The 24,231-nt window shown below is 47.9% G+C and overlaps 1 protein-coding gene across 4 annotated transcripts; it reads right to left on the bottom strand.

The window, feature by feature from the left end:
- Positions 1-657: 657 nt before the first annotated feature.
- On the bottom strand, positions 658-24,201 carry LOC119954347 (DNA repair protein SWI5 homolog). 4 transcript variants are annotated; one of them, XM_038779516.1, is made up of 5 exons: positions 24,044-24,195; positions 21,434-21,482; positions 20,587-20,699; positions 19,082-19,176; positions 658-853 (listed from the first exon to the last, which is right to left on the bottom strand). In XM_038779516.1, exons 1-5 carry the CDS (start codon positions 24,163-24,165, stop codon positions 738-740), a joined length of 495 nt encoding a protein of 164 aa, XP_038635444.1. In that variant the 5' UTR covers positions 24,166-24,195; the 3' UTR covers positions 658-737. The 4 variants fall into 4 exon arrangements, 3 of the variants coding, with proteins under 3 accessions (XP_038635444.1, XP_038635447.1, XP_038635446.1); XM_038779519.1 differs by lacking the exon at positions 24,044-24,195 and adding an exon at positions 23,560-23,582; XM_038779518.1 differs by lacking the exon at positions 658-853 and adding an exon at positions 17,138-18,031.
- Positions 24,202-24,231: the final 30 nt, after the last annotated feature.

The raw sequence follows: 24,231 nt of genomic DNA, 5'->3' as shown, positions 1-24,231 counted from the left end.
CCTTGGCATCTACGTTGAGGAGAGACATGGGCCTGTATGAACCACACAGCTTGGCGCTGTTGGTTGGCCGACCAAACACAATGAAAGATCATTGAGCTGACACATTTTTACTTCCTTTTCTCCGGAGATGCGGGGTATTTCTCACACTTTCTGTTGTTATTTCAGATGCAGAATCCTGCGTACTTTGCTTCTGTGCCTGTTGTCTTTCGAAGCTTGTCCAAGAAGGTGAAAATTATAATATATTTTTATTTGGAAAGTACATTTCCTCGATGGAAGTATTGAAGGAGGATAAACAGGCCTGAGGAGGAGCTCAGGTCCGAGGTTAAACATCACAACGATGTTGTGGGACAGATGTGGGCCTGGGATGATAGGGGAGGGGATTCAGCTTAGTGTTGGAGTGTCCCTGCTGTGTGTGTCCTCGGAAATGTGGGGGGAGGGGCGGGTTTTGATGGTCTCTGTTTTCCTTTACCTTGATGCTTGGATGCTTAGTGCCAAACAAATAATATCAAGCTTTGTTAACTAGCAATACTAATTTATTCATACTAGTAAATATGATTTGTACGTATTCCTTAAGTATAAGGTTACTAAATTAAACGGTGCTATCTCTTACTGCAAAACTCTCAAATGCACAACTGATCTACCTCACACCTTAACACCTTCTTCCCAGAATAATAATAATCTTTATTGTTACAAGTAGGTTTACATTAACACTGCAATGAAGTTACTGTGAAAATCCCCTAGTCTCCACACTCCGGCGCCTGTTCGGGTCCACTGAGGGAGAATTCAGAATATCCAAGAATATTCAACATGTCAGGGGTCACATGATATGTATATGACTGCTCCTGATCCCCATCTGGTGGTGAGAAATATTAACATGAAATTGTTAACTCTTTGTCTTCCATACAATAGTTTGTTACAGGAGTGTTTGAGTATTTGTGTGTGGGTGTGTGGGTGGGTGGGGGGGGGGGGTGCGAGATCTGGGGGTAGGGGAGTCTCATGCGTGGGCAGTGTGGAATACCTACCCAGAAGTGGTTTTAATCATCCTGACCTTTCTCCCGGTAACTATTGGTGTATCCTTGGTGGAACCATGGGAAGTTTGGTACTGAAGTCACATTTTCGGATGGTTCACAGGCCAGGTAGGTTAGCCAGGAAGTGTTTGCAACTCTGAGCAGTTGCCCTGCCATCTGTTACCTTCCCTCCCCCCCCCCCCCCCCCCCCCCCCCTGAAGGGGTTTCCACAATGCATTTTGGGGGTATTCCCCCTAATATGATGCTGGGTAGTTACCTTAGTTCAGACCATTTAAAATATTAATGACCTTTAACTGCTGTCCAGGGTCGGAAAGGCGTCACAGAAACGGCGGTGAATGCGCCAATTTGGGATTCTTAATTCCGACTCCCACATTGGGAGATGACTCTATTTAAGAACTTTTGTGGAACATAATTTTGGCTCATCGTGAGAACACACAATCATCTCAAATCTGCTGGTGGCAACATTTCAGAAGATGAAGCAGTGCCGAAAGGCAATTCAGATAATTACAAGATGCAGGGCCGCGGGGGAATGGCACGGAATTGGCATTAGTGAATTGCTTCTCTCAGGGAGCCAGTACAGAGATACTGGGCCAAATGGCCTCCCTTGTGCCGTCAACATTGCATGATTTTGTGAATAATTGTTTGTACTATTACCTGAACATGATTTTTTAAAAATGCTTGTTCTCTGAAATTAGTATGTTCTTTTCATTCAGGGAATCAGTTGTAAATGAGATAGTTATAAAGACATCATCATGCAAAACAGAAACACATTATTCAGCCAGAGAAAACAAAGCTGCATTTAAAAGGCATCTCCATTTAAGCAGACTGATATCGAATCAGTCCACGGTCAGTAGGTGCTCCCTCTAGTGTTGCGACATCAACACAGCGCAAACACACAGAATCAAATGGCTGGCAGCAGCAGACACCATCAGAAATATTAGGCGCTGCTAAAATTCACCGTTCTTCCAAGGATGGCACAAACTATTCATGCGGAGTTATGCATTATAGAATGTCAGACAATGGGTAGCCAGAGTTGATCTATGCCCATGTAATCTCCAGGCAAACACTAGATTCTTTAGCCATAACCCTATACCTGCCACCAGGCTCTGTAAATTAGAACAAATTGTTCAAATGATATAACACCAATGTAAAAATAAATCAAGAACATTTTAGACAATACCAAATTGCTTTGAAATGTCTGCCATCTTTTCAATTAGACACCAAACTGTATATGTAAAAAATAGTCTTTTTTAATAAATATTTTCATTTATTAGAATACTTGGGTGGTTGCCTTTGACTGGTGCAGACGCGATGGGCCTTTTCTGCTCTGTAGACCTCTATGGTTCTAACTGCAGACATGGTGAATGTGTCACTTCCAATTTTGTAACAACATACATTCCTGGCGGGTTGTCGAAAGTGAAGCCACTGTTATCATGAGCTCATGCCAGTTGTCTTGTGAGAGTACCTTTAAGAAATGGGTGTTTATAAATGGGTGTGTATATAAATATCTGTAGTGAGAGTGCCTTTAAGAAATGGGTGTTTATTACTGCAGTGATGTCAGAGAGTGGGTGGAGCTGGGCTGTATGTCAGCTTTTTACTTTCGTTTTTGAGCAGCCTGCAGGGTGTGTTTTAGTTTTGTTTTCAGTGTTGGAGCTGAAGCCAGACCAAGCAGGTGTACTGCTGATCTCCCTGCCATCAAAAGACTATCTCTTGATCATATGGTGAGTTCAGAATTATAAATGTTTTCAGTCGTGACTTTAACCTGATATGCTTCTGCTAAAGGTTTTGTTTTTAAGTCGTATAGATGTTAAAAGGAACGCTTAAAGGTTTACTTAGTGTTGTAGTCTTTGGGGTATTATTTGAATTAATGGTTGCTAAGATGTTCACTATGTTTTAAAAAGGTTAACTTGAGTTCATAGAGTAAACATTGTTTTGCTTTAAAGAAAAACTTTTCCATTTCTGCTGTACCACACCTGTAGAGTGGGCTGTGTGCTCCCCTTACCACAATCTATTAAAAGTTGTGGGTCAGGTGAACCCCATGATACACTTTGGGGCTCTCTAAACCCTGGCCCATAACATAGTCGATACCGACTTCCGGTTGCGGCTATGACCAGCTAAGTCGCACGTTTGGCTGCTCCTGCTACAAAGGTGTTTTCGGGCCGATTGGAGGGCCCCAACGGCGCTGTAAGGGCAAATCCCGGTGGGGGAAGGCTCCCTGAAGAGAACCAGACCAACTTTATGGTCGGTACCCGGAGTGGGGTGGTAAAGAAAGCAACAGCAGCTCCCAAAAAAAAGCGGGGGAAGAAGACCAAAATGGCGGCCGGTGGAGCACCCGAGGAATGGAGGAAATGGGCGGAGGAGCAGCAGGCCGCTCTCCTGCGCTTCTTTACGGAGCTGAAAATGGAGCTCTTGGAGTCAATGAATGCGACGACCACCAGGCTGATGGGAGCCCAGGCGACCCAAGAGGCGTCGATTCGGGAGCTGCAACAGGAGATGACTGTGAGGGAGGAGGAGGCCACGGTCCTCGTGGGAAAGGTAGAGGTGCACGAGGCACTCCACCTGAAATGGCAGAGCCGTTTTGAGGAGCTGGATACCCGAATGAGGCGGAAGAACCTGAGGATCTTGGGCCTGGCAGAAGGCCTGGAGGGGTCAGACCTCCCGGGATATGTAGCAGAAATGCTGAGCTCCCTGATGGGGGCAGGGGCCGTCCCTTCGCCCCTGGAGCTGGAAGAGGCCTACAGGGTCATGGCTAGGAGGCCAAGAGCAAATGAGCCCCCGAGGGCGGTGCTGGTGCGGTTCCAGCGACTCAGCGACCGTGAGAGAGTGCTGGAGTGGGCCAAGAGGGAAAGGAGCAGCAAGTGGGAGAATTCGACGGTGAGGGTCTACCAGGACTGGAGTGCGGAGGTGGCAAAGCGGCGGGCCCGGTACAACCGGACGAAGGCGGTGCTACATGCAAAACGGATCAGGTTCGGAATGCTGCAGCCAGCGCGCTTGTGGGTCACCTACAGGAACCAACACCACTATTTTGAGTCCCCAGAGGAGGCGTGGGCCTTTGTACAGGAAGAGAAACTGGACTCGAATTAGACCCAGGGGATACTTGGCGGCCGTAGCCGCTCGGGTACTTTCAGCTGAATTCTTTGTTTGGATTTTGAACTCTTGCTGTGGTTTTTCTTCTGATGTTTTTTCCCCCTTTGCCAACTTCCCTTAGTTATTGTTATTGTGGTTATTCATGGTTATTTATGGTTGTTTATGCTGTTTGGTAGAGGGCGACTGTTAAGTACATTGTTATTTGTTATTTATCTGTTATTTATAATGTTAAGTTGGGGAGGTGGGACGGGGGGGAGAGCAGATCGGGGATATGGGCTCCTAGGGGGGGTTCTTTTACAGGCATGGACGGGGACGGGGGTGGAACTGAAGATGGCGGGGTGGGGTGTGGCAGGGCGAAAGCGCGGGCTTTCCTCTGTTTTCCCGCGCGCGGGGCAGAGGAGGGGGGAGGGGAGGAGTGCGGGGCGTGGCTAGCAATGGCGACCTTTCCCGCGCTGGAGCGGGGCCAGGGAGGAGTGGCAAGGGGGGGGGAGGCCCCCCCCCGAGCCGGGGGGAGTCGGAGTGGGGCAGGAGCAGCCGGGTCAGCGTGAACCAGCTGACTTACGGGAGTACGATGGAGGGTACATCGCGGCTAGGAGGGGTCCTAGCCTGGGGGGGGGGGGGGGGGGAGGGGGGTTAGGGAGGGACACCGGGTTGCTGCTGAAAAGACCAGAAACGGGAAGTGGAGGACTGGAGAGGTGGGGGGAGGGGGACATCGCCATGGGGAGCGGGTCAGAAGGGGAGGGTCGACCCGGGGCGAGCAGGGAACAGGACATGGCTAATCGGCAGGGGAAGGGGGCGGGTCGTCCCGCGACCCGGCTGATCACTTGGAACGTGAGGGGGTTGAATGGGCCGGTCAAGAGATCAAGGGTATTCTCACACCTGAAGGGACTGAAGGCTGATGTAGCAATGTTACAGGAGACCCATTTGAAGGTAGTGGACCAGGTTCGCCTGAGAAGGGGGTGGGTGGGACAGGTGTTCCACTCTGGATTGGACGCAAAGAACCGGGGGGTGGCGATTCTGGTGGGAAAGAGGGTGTCGTTCGTGGCGGAGGAGGTGGTGGCGGATAAGGAGGGTAGGTATGTGATGGTGAAGGGTAAGCTGCAGGGGGAGAAAGTGGTGATGGTCAACGTATATGCCCCGAACTGGGATGACGCGGGTTTTATGAGGCGCCTATTGGGCCTCATTCCGGGACTGGAGGCAGGGGGCTTGATCATGGGGGGGGACTTTAACACAGTGCTGGACCCCGGGCTAGACAGATCGAGCGCAAGGACCAATAGGAGGCCGGCAGCGGCAGAAGTGCTGAGGGGGTACATGGAGCAGATGGGAGGAGTAGACCCATGGAGGTTTGGTAGGCCGAGGGCGAGGGAGTATTCCTTTTTCTCCCACGTCCATAGAGTGTACTCCAGAATCGATTTCTTCGTGTTGAGCAGGGGGCTGATCCCGAGGGTGCGGGAAGCTGAATACTCGGCCATTGCGATCTCTGATCATGCACCGCATTGGGTGGATGTGGAAATGGGGGAGGCGCGGGACCAGCGCCCGCTGTGGCGGCTGGATGTGGGGCTGTTAGCGGACGACGAGGTGTGCAAAAGGGTCCGGAAGAGCATTGAGAGCTATCTGGACTTGAATGACACGGGTGAGGTGCAGGTGGGGATGGTCTGGGAGGCCCTGAAGGCAGTGATCAGGGGAGAGCTGATCTCCATAAGGGCGCATAGAGAAAGAAAGGAGAGGCAGGAGAGGGAGAGGCTGGTGGGGGAGCTATTGGAAGTGGATAGGAGATATGCGGAGGCACCAGAGGAGGGGCTGCTGGAAGAACGGCGCAGCCTGCAGGTCAAGTTCGACCTGCTGACCACCAGGAAGGCAGAGACGCAGTGGAGAAGGGCACAGGGCGCGGTCTATGAGTATGGGGAAAAGGCGAGCAGGATGCTGGCACACCAGCTTCGCAAACGGGATGCGGCTAGGGAGATTGGGGGAGTGAAGGAGAGGGGCGGGAAGGTAGTGCAGAAGGGGCAAGAAGTGAATGGGGTCTTCAGGGATTTTTACAAGGAGTTGTATCGGTCTGAGCCGCCGACAAGGAGAGGGGGAATGGAGGACTTCCTAAACAAATTGAGGTTCCCAAGGGTCCAGGAGGGGCTGGTAGAAGGGCTGGGGGCGCCAATAGGGCTAGAGGAGCTAGTCAAGGGAATAGGTCAGATGCAAGCGGGGAAGGCGCCGGGGCCAGATGGGTTCCCGGTGGAATTCTATAAGAAAAATGTGGACTTGGTGGGACCGGTACTGGTACGAGCCTTTAATGAGGCGCGAGAGGGGGGGGTTCTGCCCCCGACAATGTCGCAGGCTCTGATCTCCCTGATATTGAAGCGGGATAAAGACCCCGTGCAGTGCGGGTCCTACAGGCCTATCTCGCTTCTGAACGTGGATGCCAAGTTGCTGGCAAAGATCCTGGCAGCTAGAATAGAGGATTGTGTGCCAGGGGTAATCCATGAGGACCAGACGGGGTTCGTGAAGGGGCGGCAGCTCAACACGAACGTGCGGAGATTGCTGAATGTAATTATGATGCCGGCAGTGGAGGGGGAGGCTGAGATAGTGGTAGCGCTGGACGCGGAGAAGGCATTCGATAGGGTGGAGTGGGAGTACCTGTGGGAGACGTTGAAACGGTTTGGGTTTGGGGAAGGGTTTATTAAGTGGGTGAAGTTGCTCTACTCGGCCCCGACGGCGAGTGTAGTGACAAACGGGAGGAGGTCGGAGTATTTCGGGCTCCACCGAGGGACCAGGCAGGGATGTCCCCTATCCCCCCTACTTTTCGCACTGGCGATTGAACCGTTGGCGATGGCACTGAGGGGTTCAGGGGGGTGGAGAGGACTGACTAGGGGAGGGGAGGAACATCGAGTATCGCTGTATGCGGATGATCTACTGCTGTACGTGGCAGACCCAGAAGGGGGAATGCCGGAGATAATGGAACTATTAGCAGAGTTTGGGGACTTTTCGGGGTACAAATTAAATTTGGGCAAAAGCGAGGTTTTTGTGATACACCCGGGGGACCAGGGAGAGGGTATTGGGAGACTCCCCTTCAAGCGAGCAGGAAAGAGCTTTAGGTACTTAGGGGTGCAGGTGGCAAGGAACTGGGGGACCCTCCACAAGTTGAACTTTTCCAGGCTGGTGGAACAGATGGAGGAGGAGTTTAAGAGGTGGGACATGGTACCGTTGTCGCTGGCGGGGAGGGTGCAGTCAATCAAAATGACGGTCCTCCCAAGGTTCTTGTTTTTATTTCAGTGCTTGCCCATCTTCCTCCCTAGGGCCTTCTTCAAAAAGGTGACGAGTAGCATCATGAGCTACGTGTGGGCGCATGGCACCCCAAGGGTGAGGAGGGTCTTTTTGGAGCGGAGTAGGGACAGTGGAGGGCTGGCACTGCCCAATCTCTCGGGGTACTACTGGGCGGCAAATGTGTCAATGGTGCGCAAGTGGATGATGGAAGGGGAGGGGGCAGCTTGGAAACGAATGGAGAGGGCGTCCTGTGGCAACACAAGCCTGGGGGCCCTAGTAACGGCACCATGGCCGCTCCCCCCCACGAGGTACACCACGAGCCCGGTGGTGGCGGCCACCCTCAAGATATGGGGGCAGTGGAGGCGACATAGGGGTGAAATGGTAGGTCTGTTGGCGGCGCCAATAAGAGGGAACCATAGATTCATCCCGGGGAACATCGACGGGGGATTTCAGAGCTGGTACAGGGTGGGCATACGGCAGCTGAAGGACCTGTTTATAGAGGGGAGGTTTGCGAGCCTGGGAGGGCTGGAGGAGAAGTTTGAGCTCCCCCCGGGAAACATGTTCAGATATTTACAAGTGAAGGCATTTGCTAGGCGGCAGGTGGAGGGGTTTCCCCTGCTCCCCAGTAAGGGGGCGAGTGATAGGGTGCTCTCGGGGGTCTGGGTCGGAGGGGGGAAGATATCAGACATCTACAAGATAATGCAGGAGGCGGAAGCAGCATCGGGGGAGGAGCTGAAAGCCAAGTGGGAAGGGGAGCTGGGAGAGCAGATAGAAGACGGGACGTGGGCGGATGCACTGGAGAAGGTCAACTCTTCCTCCTCGTGTGCGAGACTGAGCCTCATTCAATTTAAGGTGCTGCATAGAGCTCACATGACGGGGACAAGGATGAGCCGGTTCTTTGGGGGTGAGGACAGGTGTGTCAGATGTCTGGGAAGCCCAGCGAACCATGTGCATATGTTCTGGGCATGTCCGGTGCTGGAAGGGTTCTGGAAGGGGGTGGCAAGGACGGTGTCGAAGGTGGTGGGGTCCAGGGTCAAACCAGGATGGGGGCTTGCGATCTTTGGGGTCGGGGTAGAACCGGGGGTACAGGAGGCTAGGGAGGCCGGAATACTGGCCTTTGCGTCCCTAGTGGCTCGACGAAGGATATTAATTCAATGGAAGGACGCGAGGCCTCCAAGCGTTGAAACTTGGATTAACGATATGGCTAGCTATATTCAGCTAGAAAGGATCAAATTTGCCCTGAGAGGGTCGGTACAGGGATTCGCCAGGCGGGTGGCAACCTTTCCTTGACTTTTTAGATCAGAGATAGACGTTCGGGGTCGTGGCAGCAGCAACCCGGGGGGGGGGCGGCGGGGGGGGGGAGGGGGGGAGGGGGAGGGAGGGGGGGGAGGGGAGGGGGGGGGGCAGCAAGGGTCGTGGGGGGACACGCACGACTGTAACGCGGGCAAGCCTGCTCGCTGCTCATGTCTGAAACTGTAGGCTGCCTTGGTTGTTAAGGTTGCCTGGGGGGGGGGGGGGGGGGGGGGGGCGGGGGGGGGGGAGGACTGGTGCGCGCGAGAGGGCGGGCGAGGGAGGGACATTTGCCTAGAGGGATTGTGTTGTAAATAATTTAAAAATTAGTAGGGGTAAATGTCTGTATGGAAAAACTCTTTCAATAAAAATTATTAAAAAAAAAACATAGTCGATACCTTCTTCTTTACCGATAGACACAACTCTATATGTCCAGAATAAAATGGTTCACAACACAAACACTATCAGGTTTGAAAACAGGAGAAACGGTGGAATAAGTTGGAAAAACAAAGTAGTGGGCAATGACAAACATTGCTGCAAACTCTCCCAGTCTTACAGCAAGGGCACCATGACTAATTCCATGACTATTATTAATCATTGCTGCAATAAACTTTGTAAGGGTAGGCTGTGTAACTTGATAAGAGCAAGATGGGTCACCCAGATTCGAACAGGGTGGGGGGACAGGGGGGGGGGGGGGGGGGGGGGTGGAATCATATGCTCTATCAGTGAACATCACCTCTGCCCGTTAGAAATGCATTGCATTGGAATTCAATAATTCATTGCATTTGGGAGTTTTTTCACTCCAAGGATATTCTGCCGTCCTTTGAAACGTATTCCCTTTGATCCTTTCTCCACAGATGCTGTGCGGTGTGGAGGGTTTCTAGGATTATCTGACTGCACCAATCTTTGCCTTTGTACATTTTAATGGATATCGGGGGCTGACTGTGATCTGGAGTGAAATATGCCATCACACAGCCCATTTATGCCATCACTGGCTCATCAATAGAAGAACTAAATAAATATTTATCCGCAAATGAGAACTTAGGCTCAATATTTTGCTTATTGGGGAATCGATCGATTCCACTCAGCGAAGTGGTTTGGAGGAAACCAATAACTCCAAATTAATAAAGAACCAGCGATAGTGCGGTTTTGCCCTTTGAGGGGGAGAGCTGATTAGTGATGATTGAACGCCACAGCACGGAGGTGAGGGGATTGAACTCGCGCTTTTGTCAATACTCTGCATCTCGAACCAGCCGTCCAGCCAATTGAGCTACAGAAAAAGAGAGAACCTTAATTTACGTCCTTAACCTGCCACGCTATTCAAATAAAGCAAACCTATATATTGCAAATACCATTCAAGAATAAAGTTAACAACCAGGTTTCTACTTGACTTTCCCTGTGGAGAACCTTTGGAGTGAGACCCTTTCAGGACGAAACTGATATGCCTCTGTTCAGATGACAGTTCTTTTTTTTTTTAAAATTTAGATTAGCCAATTATTTTTTCCAATTAAGGGGCAATTTAGCATGGCCAATCCACCTACTCTGCACATTTTTGGGTTGTGGGGGCGAAACCCACGCAGACACGGGGAGAATGTGCAAACTCCACATGGACAGTGACCCAGAGCCGGGATCGAACCTGGGACCTCAGCGCCGTGAGGCGGTTGTGCTAACCACTAGGCCACCGTGCTGCCCTGACAGTTCTTTTTTTAAAATAAATTTAGAATATCCAATTCATTTTTTCCAATTAAGGGCCAATTTAGCATGGCCAATCCACCTAACCTGCACATCTTTGGGTTGTGGGGGTGAAACCCACGCAGACACGGGGAGAATGTGCAAACTCCACACAGACAGTGACCCAGGGCCGGGATTCGAACCCGGGTCCTCAGCGCCGTAGGCAGCAATGTGCCGCCCAGATGACAGTTCTAGGACCAACTGATTTTTAAGACAGACCTGGCTCCTCCCATTAACTACATAATCTATACACAAAGCATAAGACAGCCTCTTGGCTTATTTAGCCAGGACAAAACAAAATACCCTTCATAAATTATCTGCACCTCAGAAGTCCTTCAAATATAAACAATGTTCCATTAATTAGCTAGCTGTAAACAAGTAAATGGCTTTCAAGGTCTATTAGCAGAACATTCCACATGCAATTCAATGATTACCTCACTTTTATGACACCTTAACCACAACTCTAGCAAACATACTGTCTGTATGTATCTTAAACCCTGTTTTGATAACATTACTGCAAAAAAATGTGAAATATAAAATATGACAATTTCTTACATTCATCACACAGGTACAGATCACACATCACACAGGCACATCAAATCCTGGCACTGGGTAGTCAAGACAACCATCTGTACGTCTGCTCTTCGCAGCAGAGAACAGCCAGGTCTGGCTCAACTATCACTAGATTACAATAATCCCCCCCCCAGCTGAATGGATTCCTGTACAATGGTCAGTTTGCTCATCCACTGTACAGCCACCACTCCCATCCATATAGATTGCAGGAAGCTCAAACCTGTTCGACAATGGCAAAGGCTGAGGCTTCTCCACTTCTACTTTCTGGTTCCCTGTACCTACCTCCGCACCCTCCTGTCCCTGACCAATGACCAAATCTGAAGGTCCTCTTTTATGGGCCAGGGTTAGAAAACTCCAAAGTATACTATGGAGTTCACCTGACCTATAACTGTTTATTAATTTTGGCTACGATGAGCACATGAGCTTGCCTTTCGGGTGTTATTCAACAGACTTCTTAGGCGCTTTTAATTTTAAAAAGCTTTATTCTAAGAATTTAATTAACATTTGTATAAACACACACAGTAAGCATTTTTATCAACTACAAACAAAAAGACCCCGCACAGCTACAGTAATCTATGTATAACCCTTAATGAATTCCCCTTTTAACTGTTCCAATTCAATAACAAAATCCAAGTAAAACCAGAAACCCCTTTTCAAAGGTGTGGCCCCGCACATGGCATTCTCACTTTCTTTAAGACTTGTTACTGATACTCTGTTCCTCTTTTCAAATATCGTGTTTGAATTCCTTCCAGAAAGCAATTATCTCTTTTAAGTTGCCAAGCAGCCTGGAAACAGATTTTAAAATGACGATAGCGAGGCAGGCCAAAAAAAAACCCTGTTCTCTGTCTGAGTCCACAGTAGCCAAATGTGAAAGCGAAACCAAAAAAAAAACCTCCGAGAGCCACAGCCCAGCTCCTCCCACACAATGACATAACTGAAGCCATGTGATAAGACAAAAACCTTTCTTAAAGGGACACTTACATGACACCTCTCTTGAGGAGTTTGACTGCCTCCTGCTACAAAGAAGTAACTTTCCCTTCCCTGTCGCATTGTGCTGTTTGTTGCTCAGCCTCCAGCCCAATGGCTCTGAGTCACTGCTCCTCAAGCCGCCGATATTTACTGCAGACGTGTTTGCCCTGGATGACCAGATTATCCAGGATCATTCTGCAGTCACAACACATCATCTGTCCTTCTAGCTTTATTATGCATCTATAATTTATTCTTTTTTTTTTCTTTAAAAAAATAAATAAATTTAGATTACCCAATTGTTTTTCCCAATTAAGGGGCAATTTAGCGTGGCCAATCCACCTACTCTGCACATTTTTGGGTTGTGGGGGCGAATCCCACGTAGACACGGGGAGAATATGCAAACTCCACACGGACAGTGACCCAGAGCCGGGATCGAACCTGGGACCTCAGCGCCGTGAGGCGGTTGTGCTAACCACTAGGCCACCGTGCTGCCCTATCTACAATTTATTCTTCTTAATCAATTTACAATTAATAAACATTGCTACTCCCAATAACCTTTACTACTGCTAGTAAACCTTACTACAATTACAGAAACTTCAGAATTAGTCATAAATTACACAAGTTGCGAACAAAAGATTCAGCAACTACTGACCTGGTTTCCCAGTAGGTGTCACACTAGGATTTCTCGACAGAATGCAGCCCTTTTTGCAGAACTATACTTAATTCGTAAAATATTTGAAAGAACGTTACAAAACATTTCAAAATGGTCATTACAGACTTCTGTTGGTGGCATGTAGGTGAAGGTCACACGTTAGATGGCTCCCGCTAGAGTCTCTGGTTTTTGGACTTTTATGCCCAGTTACAGGGGCTGTTTGTGAATAAGTTGGTGTGGGAAGCTATAAGGAAGGTGTGAAACGTCAAAGACCTAGAAGAAAGGTGCTGGAAAAAAGGGGATGAGCTAAAGTCCGTCATCGTGAGAGTTTGGGGTCCTGCAGGAAGAAAGATGGCGGGGGCTGGGTTGTCTGGTTGGCTGCCCCCCTCATAGTGGAAACAATGACCGAGGTGATGTTGGGAGAGTTTGAGAGGCTGTTCATCAAGAACGTGGAGGTGCTGCGGAGGGAGATGATGGCTGCGATGAAAGAGTGGGTGGAGGAGGCGATTGCCCTAGTAAAAGGCGGTAGTGATGATGACGTCGGTCGAGAAGTGGGAGGAAAGAGTGAAGCTGAAGGAGGTGGAGGAGACGCTGTCACAAATTAGTGACCAGTTCACCTTCATAGATTATCATAGAATTTAGATTATCATAGAATTTACAGAGCAGGAGGCCATTCGGTCCATCGAGTCTGCACCGGCTCATGGAAAGAGCACCCTACCCAAGGTCAACACCTCCATCCTATCCCCATAACCTAGTAACCCCACCCAACACTAAGGGCAATTTTGGACACAAAGGGCAATTTATCATGGCCAATCCACCTATTCTGCACATCTTTGGACCGTGGGAGGAAACCGGAGCACCCGGAGGAAACCCACGCACAAACGGGGAGGACGTGCAGACTCCGCACAGAGTGACCCAAGCCGGGAATCGAACCTGGGACCCTGGAGCTGTGAAGCAATTCTGCTATCCACAATGCTACCGTGCTGCCCTTAATGGATGAGGAGCAGTGGAGGGTGGCGGAGGCCAGCAAAGGGCTCAGAGCTAAGGTGGAGGACCTGGAGAACAGGTCAAGGGGGTAAAATCAGTGAATCGTGGGCCTACCCGAACGGTTGGAGATCCCAAGGCCGACCGAGGACTTTGCAAAGATGCTGGCGGAGTTGATGGGGGAGGGGGACGAACCCTCCCTCTACAAGTTGGACAGGGCACATCAGTCGTTCCTGATGGCCCCAGGGTAGTATTCGGTGAGTCCGGTGTTGGTGGCCACATTGAAGATTTGGAGGCAGTTTGGACAGTATTTTAGTCTGTGGGCCAGGTCAGGGGGATGATGATCAGGGATAATCAGGTGCCCGAGCTGGGCAGATAGATGCAAAGTTTCGAGGATGGGAAGGGAGGGGGATTAAGGAAATGAAGGATCTGTTCCTAGGACGCCGATTTGCAAGTTTGGAGGAGTTGGGTGAGAAGTTTGGGCTGGCGTGGGGTGACATTTTCAGGTATGTGCAGGTGCGAGACTTTGCAAGGAAGGTCTTTCTGAACTTCCCAACAGCGGCCGCCTCCTCGCTGTTGGATGCAGTGCTGTCAGTGGGGGAGTTGGAGAGGGGGGTCGTATCGGCGAATTACGAGATGGTTTTGGAGGAGGATGGGGTGTCCTGGGGGGGGGGGGGGGGGGGGGGGGTTAAGGCGAGGTGGGAGGAAGAGTTGGGGTTAGAGCTGAAGGAGGATTTGTGGTGTAAGGTGCGGCGGAGGGTAAATGCCTCGATTTCTTGCGCGGGGTTGGGGCTGATACAGCTGAAAGTGGTGTGTAGGATGCACCTCAGAAAGTCCAGGATGAGCCGGCTGTTTGAAGGGATGATGTCTGTGAGGGATGTGGGAGGGGCCCTGCGAACCACGAACATATATTTTGGTCCTGCCTGTAGCTGGAAAGGTTTTGGAGGACTATGCTCAGGACCATTTCAGGGGTTTTATATGTGGAAGTGGAGCCCAGTCTCCTTGAAGCCATATTCGGGGTGTCGCACTAGCCAGAGCTGCAGGTGGGAGCGGGGGCAGATGTTTTAGCCTTCGTCTTGCTGATTGACCATAGGCAGGTCTTGTTGGAGTGAAGGTCAGCTTCTCCACCCTGTCGTGATGGAGGGACCTATTGGAGTTTCTATCCCTGTAGAAGGTGAGGTTTTCACGCTGAGGGGGTGAGTGATGGGTTCGACAATTGTTGGGGATTGTTGATCATGCATTTTGGGGAGTTAGTTACAGTTAACTGTTGGGGGGGGGGTGGTTTGGGGTTTTTTGTTTGGAGTTGTTTTGTATTGTAAAATTGTTGAATGTTTGCTGAATAAAAATACTTTTAAAAAAATGGTCATTACCAAAATTATATTTAAGTTATCTACATAAAGGAGGTTGCATTCTGAGGTGCTTCAATACAATTGTGATATATGTAATATTCCTGCATACAGTTAATGTGAGTCATACAGCCTGAGAGTCTATACAATTTGCCTCCTCTTGGTATGGTGTCTAACACCACGAACGTTCCCCATTGCATCTCTTCAGTGGCTGCCCCAAGTTTTAGTGTATGCCTCGGCACATAGTCCTCGGCTTTGGAATATGCCAACCGGCACACTCGGTCAGGAACAACTCTTTACGCTGGAACATCAACATGTTTCAGGCAGACCAAAGATCATCTTTCACCGAATTGACGATACTCCAACACCAGCTGATCTTGGTCTTGGTGCCAGTTCCTGGTACCAACCATTGAGCACAGAATCCTGTGTCAAGAGCTGCTGGGGATGAACTTCGACAAAATTCATTGCACCTCTCTCCAGACCTCCTTTGCAAAGGTACATTCCAGAAGGAGGTGAACGTTATGTACAGACCATTGCTCGATAGCCTTGTGGTCAAAAGCTGGTTCTCTGCATCAATATTTGTAAAAGGTTAGGTGACATGGCAAGGTTCAACTACTTGGAATATCCCGTGGCAGCGTAGAAAGACCCATCCTTCACAACACTGGGGGCAGGTGGAACCTCAGCACAAACGAACACTTGGTGTTTGCACACAGAGGGTTGATGCATAGTATGATGCAACCACAGACAAAGGTGGCCATCAGGTTTTTAGCGATGTCGGGCATGTTAACCCCCCCCCCCCCCCCCCCCCCCCCCCCCCCCCATGTACAGCAACAATGAGAATGTCTCACAACTGATAACCAGTTTCCACAATGGAGAGGGAGCGTTGCTCCCACATACCCAGTGATTTTAACCATAACTACTCGCTCCTTCCAGTTTCTAACACACGTCCCAATCCATCCAGACCATATCCCCGGCATCTTTGGGCTGATGGCGAAGGGGACAAAGGATCAATCAGCCCAGTGCCCAAAGAACACAGTCTCGCTCTTGCCACGATTGATCTTGGCTCCCAAGCCCAAATCGAACATGTTGATCAGACTGTGCACTGACAGTCGAGCCAAGCTAAAGAAAGTTGGATTGTCCATGTCTACGGAGGCTTTGACCAGAGCGCCTACCCCACCGGTTGTCATCACTCCTCTTCTGTCACAATTCTTCCTGAGGGCTTGGCAAGGGTTCTATGCAACACTCAAACACGGCGGGGGAAGAGTGCAGTCCTGCCTCACTTCAGGTTCGATTGTAAAGCTTTCCAATTCGCATCTGTGAATTTAAAATATGTTGATGATGTTTGTGTCGAGCAGTTGAATCTGATTGTGGATTAGATTGGATAACAATAATCGCTTACTATCACAAGTAGGCTTCAATGAAGTTACTGTGAAAAGCCCCATGTCGCCGCATTCCGGCACCTGTTCAGGGAGGCTGGTACAGGAATTGAATCCGTGCTGCTGCCTTGTTCTGCATTACAAGCCAGCTATTTAGCCCAGTGTGCTAAACCAGCTATACTCTTTCAAGTGTTGCTGACTGCCTCCAGGTGCTCTTTCCACCTGCTCTTTCATTTACATCCTTAGCTCTATCGACATCACCCATAGAATGGGCATTTGTCCATTTGTCAACAGGTCAGATAAACAGAAAATTAAAGCCAATACTAAGTGCACTCACTGCATGCTGATTGCGTGTACACGTTAAGTCCATATAAAACAGGACTGAACTTCTAGAGATTACAGCAAGGGAGGTGAGCACAGGTACAAACATCAAACTTGTTTCAAGTAGCTGTATACTGTAACAGCAGTGTTAGTGAAACAGAAACAATGGACTTGGCCCAAGAGTATTTCCTGAAGCTGCATTTACAAAGATACGGATGTGGCTCCCCCTGGTGGGGATTCTCGATCCTCCATGTTACTACTATGCGTTGCCAATTGTATTAATTTATCCATATTTAACCAAAGATTTTTTTTAAATTCAAGCTTCCAATAAATTGGGCATTGTTTAGCGTCGAGTATTTCATTTGTTGAGAGAACTTCTGGCTCACACTTGCAAAGTGACACTTGACGATTAGATTGCCCTGCATAATCTCAATTCTCAACGCAAACGCACAGCTCTACAAATTGGAAGGGAGAAATGATGGTCATGAATTAATTCTCATACAATAAATGAACCAGACCACAAACGGAATAGATTGATTTAATTGAACACCTTGAATGAACAACAATTCCAAATCAAAAGGTTCATAAATTGGCCCAATTTGATCCCCTGATGAACTCTCAAGGAAGTGTCAAGTGCAGATTTAATCCGTGGCACGTTGTGGAGTTCCATAATCTCGCAGAGTTGACTGTGGGATGGTCGGGGGGGGGTAAGGGGTTGACCTTACCAACCAGAACTGGACTCAACTGTGATTCCCTGCTGATGGAACAGCCTTCAGACACTCACTGGGAACGGAGGTAATGATCACCTAAATTGACTAATGTCTGTTTCGCAAGCATTCCTTTATGGATTGACTGGAGAGCTTCTCGGTGGTCAAACTGGAGGTTATTTCTCAAACTGGTTGTAACCTCATCAATGTAACCCTTCCTGCTCCGAATGGATGGGTAGAGTAGAAAATATTGAACAAGGAGGCGTTGTCCCAATTACACAACTGCCTCAAGAAGCAAAAACAAAATAGGGGGGGGGAGGAAATCAGATGTGACGATGAAATAGAAACACAGTGAGCAACAATTCCATAAACAAAAATCAACAACTGTCAAAACATCCATCACCAATACTACTTCAGACCAACTGGGCTTTTATTGGGTGTCCATCATTACACCAGGTTTCACTTCCAGGTATTCTGGAGGCCCTCTGGTCATGGACGATTATTCCTCTCCTTCCCCTCATTATCTTTGCTGATGAAACCAACATGAAGGTCAAATTGAGACGGGTACAGATTCCCAGCCACCCAGCTTTGAATCATGTGGGGCTCTCTCTCAGTGTGGTCTAGTCTTCCTCTCTCAGTGTGGTCTAGTCTTCCAAGTCCAGTCCAAACTCTCCGTACAGTTCTTTGGTGGTGACCCCTCTGATTACAGCTGCAACAAATGATCGAAAACTGTCACTCACATTGGAAGACTGTAGAGTAAGACTGTAAGAGTAGAACCACTCATTTATATAACACGTTGCATTTATACAGTGTCTTTAACACGATAAAACCTCCCAGGGCATTATCAAATAAGGCATGATCATAGTCAGGGAGAGTTGGTTGTGTTACTGGACTGGTAATACAGAGGCCCAGGCAAATTGCTCTGGGGTCATGGGCTCAAAACCCAATAAAATAAATCTGGAAAATAAAATAATTCACACTGATTGGGACTGTAAAATGAACATAGAACATAGAGTGCAGAAGGAGGCCATTCGGCCCATCGAGTCTGCACTGACCCATTTAAGCCCTCACTTCCACCCTATTCCCGTAACCCAATAACCCCTCCCAACACCCTTTACAGAATGAAATGACCCATCTTTAACCAGACTGGCACACACGTGACTCCAGATAAACAGTAGTGGGGCTTGACTCTTAACTTCCCCCCGAGGTGACCCAGCAAACCACTCATTTGAAAGGGCAATTAAGGATGGGAAATAAATGCTGGCCTTCCCAACAATCCCCATCCGCTAGCTGCGTAACGTTCATCCTCGGTGGCTGTCCTGAGTGAGATTCAGACGAGCAGTCATTTCGTACAGTGGTCTCACGTGACTGGGCCCTTTGCATCTAAACAACAATTAAAGTGAACTTGAAATCTAGCTGAGAATTGAGAGAGTTGAGCTCTGCGATGTGCTGCCTTTTAGGTGGGATACAAAACCAAGTCACCGTCGGTCTCTCAGATGGATGTAAAAGATTCCATGGCACTATATCACCAGGCAGTGAGTAACCCATCCCGGCTAATATTTACTCCCCAGCCAACATCACTAACACAGTTTGTTTAGTTATCACATTGCTGTTTGTGGGAGCTTGCTGTGCACAAACTGGCTGCCGCGACACAGCAGTGACAGCGCTTTGTTGCTGTGATGTGTTTTGGAAGGCTCCGAGGCCATGGGAAGTGCCAAACAAATGCAAGCACAGTTAGCAGCATTTAAGGAGGTCTTACCCAGTTTGCCCAACAGTAACTGGCCCACGTCCTTGATGTCATTGTATTCGTGGAGCTGATCGATGTGCTGGTCCAACTCTTCCAGGGTATACCCACTGCAGGAAACGAGAAGCACTATTGTTATCCAGAGCTGATCTCCTCTATATTAAGTTCAAGAGTGTAACCTATTTTATAATGCATTTACACCAACTGGTCCATAATTAAATAACTCACAATCAAGTTTACTAGCAGGCCCTTCTGGCTCTCTGGGTGAACGTGCTGCACATTGTGTCATGGAGATGAATAGAAACGTAGAATCTTACAGCACAGGAGGCCATTTGGCCCATCCTACCAGTGTTAGATCTTTGAAAGAGGGGTGCAATTAGTCAAGCTTCTCCCCCCCCCTCCCCCCTCATTGTCCTGCAAACATTCTCATATGGTGATCCAATTCCCTTTTGAAAGTTCCGATTGAATCGGATTCCACTGCACATGCAGGCAGTGCCTCCAGATCATCATAACTGGATTCATCAGCCCGAAGATGCTCCCAGTTAAATTGGACGCATTCAAGATGGGATATGGACAGGGAGTGTTTTGCTCACAATGATGTCAATCCAATGAATTACTTATTAAATATTGTCCCTGTTATGGCAGGCACATGGACCCACAGATTATATTGAGATGAATACCCTGCCAATCTGTTCATCACAGTTACTCGTGAAAGGAATGTATCCCAGAATACCAGGAGAACATCACGCCGCATAATATTCACATAACATCCCAAACTGCTAATCACTGTACAGTATGTGCAGATGACCAGAACCACAGTTACATCAAACAGATCCAGGATGAGACTTGCATTTGGGGCACCCGTCTTTTAATTCCAATTTCCTCAGCCCAGATTACACACCTAAATCCTGGCCACAGCTTGAACCTCTGACTCAAGAGGCCAGAAAGCTAGCAACTGGGCCAAAATGACCTCTAACCATTTTGCCCAGGTAACTATTCTATGGGGCCGTGTGAGCCGAAGCAGTCAATATCAAACTATCTGACCGCAAAGGGCATTAGAATCACACCCAGACCTGTCCTCATCCCGTAGACACAAGGAGGTAATTACAAAAAATGATCAGAAGCAGGACGCCAGCTGATGTATCTTCACTCAAGTCTGTTAGTGCAAAGGTCAAAAGTGTAACTGACTACCTATTGCCTCTGAGTCCAATCTGGGAATGTCCTTTTCTACAAGTCTCAGAACTGCACTTTACAATGAACTCACTCCCTGAAGCAAATCAAATAATGTAAAATATTCCACAGGACACATCTCAGGATAAGCAGGCAGCATTCACAGTCCTGCTCCTGAGAATCAATGTCTCCTTTAAGAGGGATGGGTTGGAAGTGTAAGGTGCTTCAATATCTGGTCTTATGCAACTATGAATATTAATAAGAATTGTTTAAATAATTAGTAGGTGGATTCTGCATTTATTAAGGTTTTGGTTGGCTCCATGTCTAACCCAGTTGGGGCAAAAGCTTACTCAGAGATCAGTCCTGCAATCTGACTGTCGAGATCTTTGCATTTCTTCTTCAGATTTTCCAGGTCAAGTTGAAGACCAGCGGAACTGAGCTCAGGGTCTTGGAGGGTCTTTAGCTGGGGGAGAAGTCAGAGTGAGTAAAGGACCCTTCACATTGTGCGGTATCACATTCCTGACATGTTGTACATTAAAGGAAAAGCTATTCATGGTCAATAAAAATTGTTTTATTACATATATTAACATTGCAAAGGATGAGTCAAGGATTGGCTTGTCTAATTTTATATTTCTGTATGTTCACACACCCACACAATCTCTAAAGCAGTAGTTGTCAAAGCTTTTTTTGTTTGAAGGACCTCTTTCCAAATGGATTAGTAATTAGACTCCCCATTTGAACAATATGATTTAATACTCAGTATGAAAGAGCTAGATGTAAAGAGCATTTCAATAATGCTTTTTAAAAAGATACGGGCAATATTTACTTCCTGATATAGCAATCTTAGCCCTGTTTCTCCACGTACCCTTCCCCCTCAGGTGAGACAGCTAGCCATTCTGCACTGCTATTTGGCAGCTGCACCCAGCTCCCACCCATATTGCCCACCTGTAAGGCTAGCCCTGCTCGATATGCTCTTGCTGACCGCATCTTCACAGAAAGTCTCTGCGAATCCCCTAGAAAGCAAGTTTAATGACTTAGGTTCATGGAAGCTCATAGAATCCATACAGTGCAGATGGAGGCCATTTGGCCCATCAACTCTCTGAAAGAGCACCCCTACCTAGGCCCACTCCCTCGCCCTAGCTCTGTAATCACATCTAACTGCACATGGTTGGACTTATCTTTGGACTCATCACTTACCGGTGATTTAAAGCTTGCATTTAACTTTCTTAACGGTCCAACAGGTGTCCTGTGAAAAAAGGGCAAGACAACAATGAAGCTGAATAAACTTAGTCCATCAAACATACTCGCCTTTATGCTTGCAACAAATGGGCATAGCTGAGTAAGGCCATCTTGGCTCATCCATCCTGAAAGACATACACTTCCATATCCCAAGGTTTTCAACTCTTTCTCAAAAGGTTGCTGCCCTCTCTACCCTACTTGGAATTGCACCAAAAGTGATCATCACTTGTTTTGTCAGAGCTTGCTGATGTGTCCTTCACCAGTTTGTTCCCAGATCTTACTAGCATAGTTTAGACTGTAGAGTTCTGTCTTCACCATCACGTACACACATATGAGGGGGTCACCTCTTATTTACTTCATTTCAAATATGTAACTGCCTTCCCTTAGAAGTCAGTTCTTGGTCACACAGCAACAGGTTATTTATGGGTGAAGGCATCCAACTTAATTTAGTTCTATCCCCAATGGCCATAAAATCTATACAATGCAGTTTCCTATTTGATCTTACATGATTCAAGAGTTTTCACCTCTGCCCGTCTATCCAGGAGGTCATTCCACCTGTTGGTTATGTTGTGTGAAAAGCAGTTTCTTGGTATTAGTCGTAAATTTGCATTTTACCAGATTGAATCTCCGGCAACTCGTCCTAAACTCTCAATTTAATTTGGTGTAGATTTTCCAGGTTGAACTGTCCATTCAATTGACTATCTTGTAGAATTGCATAAGACTGTCTCACAGCTTCCTCCTTTCAATATTGAAAAACTCAAATCTCTCCAGGTCTTCCCTCATAACAGACATCCGATATCGGAGATCCAGTCTTGTGAACCCTCCCTGCAATGGTTCCAATGCTAAAATATCTTCCTGGAGGGAAACCACAAGCTGCTATCTAACTGGAGCTTGGTAGTTTGATCATGACTTCTAAATGCTGGCTTGGTTGTTTTACATCATTGTTGCCTCTGTTCATCATTGTTCTGCATTGGCTGGAGCGCTCAGTGTTAAACCTATTTCATCTGTCGCTATTTTAACAGCAATCAGCACATGTCTTATTAGCATCACCCAACACTTCACCAAAAAAAATCTATTAGTACATCACTTGTTACACAAGGGACCTACATTCATAGCATTATCTTAAAAGATTAAGTTTTGGGGCAATTCAACTTTGTTGATAAAAGCAAATTAATGCGGATGCTGTAATCTGAAACCAAAACAGGAAAATCTCAGCATCTGAGGAGAGAGGACAGAGCTAACATTGAGTTTGGATGACTCCAACTTTGTTGATGACATCTTAAAACATGGAGCAACCTAAAATTCACCTAAAACCATCCAAGTCCTCAATAAACAGTAACCTGTCTCATCACCATTGTCAACTGTGGCTAAATAAGTAGCAATCTTTGAGAGATTCATAGAACATTGCAGCACAGTGCAGGCCCTTCAGCCCTCAATGTTGCACCGACCTGTGAAACCAATCTAAAGCCCATCTACACTATTCCATTATCATTCATGTTTATCTAATGACCATTTAAATGCCCTTAATGTTGGCGAGTCCACTACTGTTGCAGGCAGGGCATTCCACACCCTTACTACTCTCTGAGTAAAGATGGTTGTTGGTCGAAGTTTTTCTCCAGTACATAACCAGGTCGACACTGAGGGAGTGCTACACTGTTGAGGGTCCCACCTTTCAGATGAGACATACGCCAAGACCTTGCCTGCCCTCGTTGGTGGATGTAAAGAATCTCATGGTTTTATTTGAAGAACAAATCAGTTCTCCTTGCCAATATTAACCACTCACTCAAAAATCACAAACAAATATTCCAATTGTTGTTCATGGGATCTTGCTGTGTAAAACAATAGCTACTGTATTTCTCTACATTTTAACAATGACTATACTTCAATAGTACTTTATTAGCTGTTACATGCTTCGGGATAGAGGCTGTGAACAATACTGTCTAAATAAATGCAAGTTTTACTTTCCTTTTTCTTTATCTCTAGGCCTCTCTCCTGATCTCACTGCTCAACCGTAATGGGGGAAAATGGGACTCGGCTTATGTGTCTGATTTCAGGAAAGAACACTAACGGCCAGCAACACATACTTCCACATATTCTGAAAAAAATAAAGTTAAGCTTGTATTAACAACCCCAGATTGCTCAAAAGACTTCACAGGGTAGGGCAGTGAATTACTTTAAAGTTTAGTGACTGTTTGCAATCAAACTGGAAAATGGATTTTAGGCGCTGGAAACATGAAATTAAAAAAACAGTAGAATTTGGAGGGGGGGGGGGGGGGGGGGGGGGATCAGAATGGCATTGCAGAATGCACAAACCTTTGAAGCACTGTCTGCATTAAAATATTAATTTGTCTGTTTCCCTCCTCCAAATTCTGGTCTGGCTTCACCAGAGTTAACTTCCCTTTTCATGGATTACCCAGTGTTTTTAAACCTTCTGTGCATATTCTCAAATCATTTTTCTAATGTCAGTAACAGAACTCCCGCCCCACCGTCACGTTGCAAACTGTTGCCCCCTCCCTTCTTGCTCCAATCCCTCCTGGAGCGGCTTCCCAAGCCCAGGGCCGGACAGACCTCCTCAAGGGGCGGCCCGCGGTCCCTCCGGCCTCTTTGTTCCGAGGGGTCCGGGTACAAAGGGGCTGCTCCGGGGAAGGAGAGCGAATCCCCGCAGCTACTCTCTCTCCATCGGCAGCCATAGCGGCCACTCCCGGACCGCCTTCCGCACACGTGGCAGCAAATAGCCAATCCCACCCTCTGACATT

The sequence above is a fragment of the Scyliorhinus canicula genome, chromosome 19 (genome assembly GCF_902713615.1).
Source record: "Scyliorhinus canicula chromosome 19, sScyCan1.1, whole genome shotgun sequence".
In the NCBI taxonomy this organism is placed as follows: domain Eukaryota; kingdom Metazoa; phylum Chordata; class Chondrichthyes; order Carcharhiniformes; family Scyliorhinidae; genus Scyliorhinus; species Scyliorhinus canicula.
This window is presented reverse-complemented; position numbering and strand designations above follow the sequence as displayed.

Coding starts and splice junctions, on each gene's coding strand:
- LOC119954347 (XM_038779516.1), bottom strand. CDS start 24,165: ATGGCTGCCGATGGAGAGAGAGTAGCTGCGGGGATTCGCTCTCCTTCC. Junction 20,700..21,433: donor ATGCAAGCTTTAAATCACCG/GTAAGTGATGAG, acceptor CTTCTCCCCCAG/CTAAAGACCCTCCAAGACCC. Junction 19,177..20,586: donor ATTGCAGGACTGATCTCTGA/GTAAGCTTTTGC, acceptor CGTTTCCTGCAG/TGGGTATACCCTGGAAGAGT.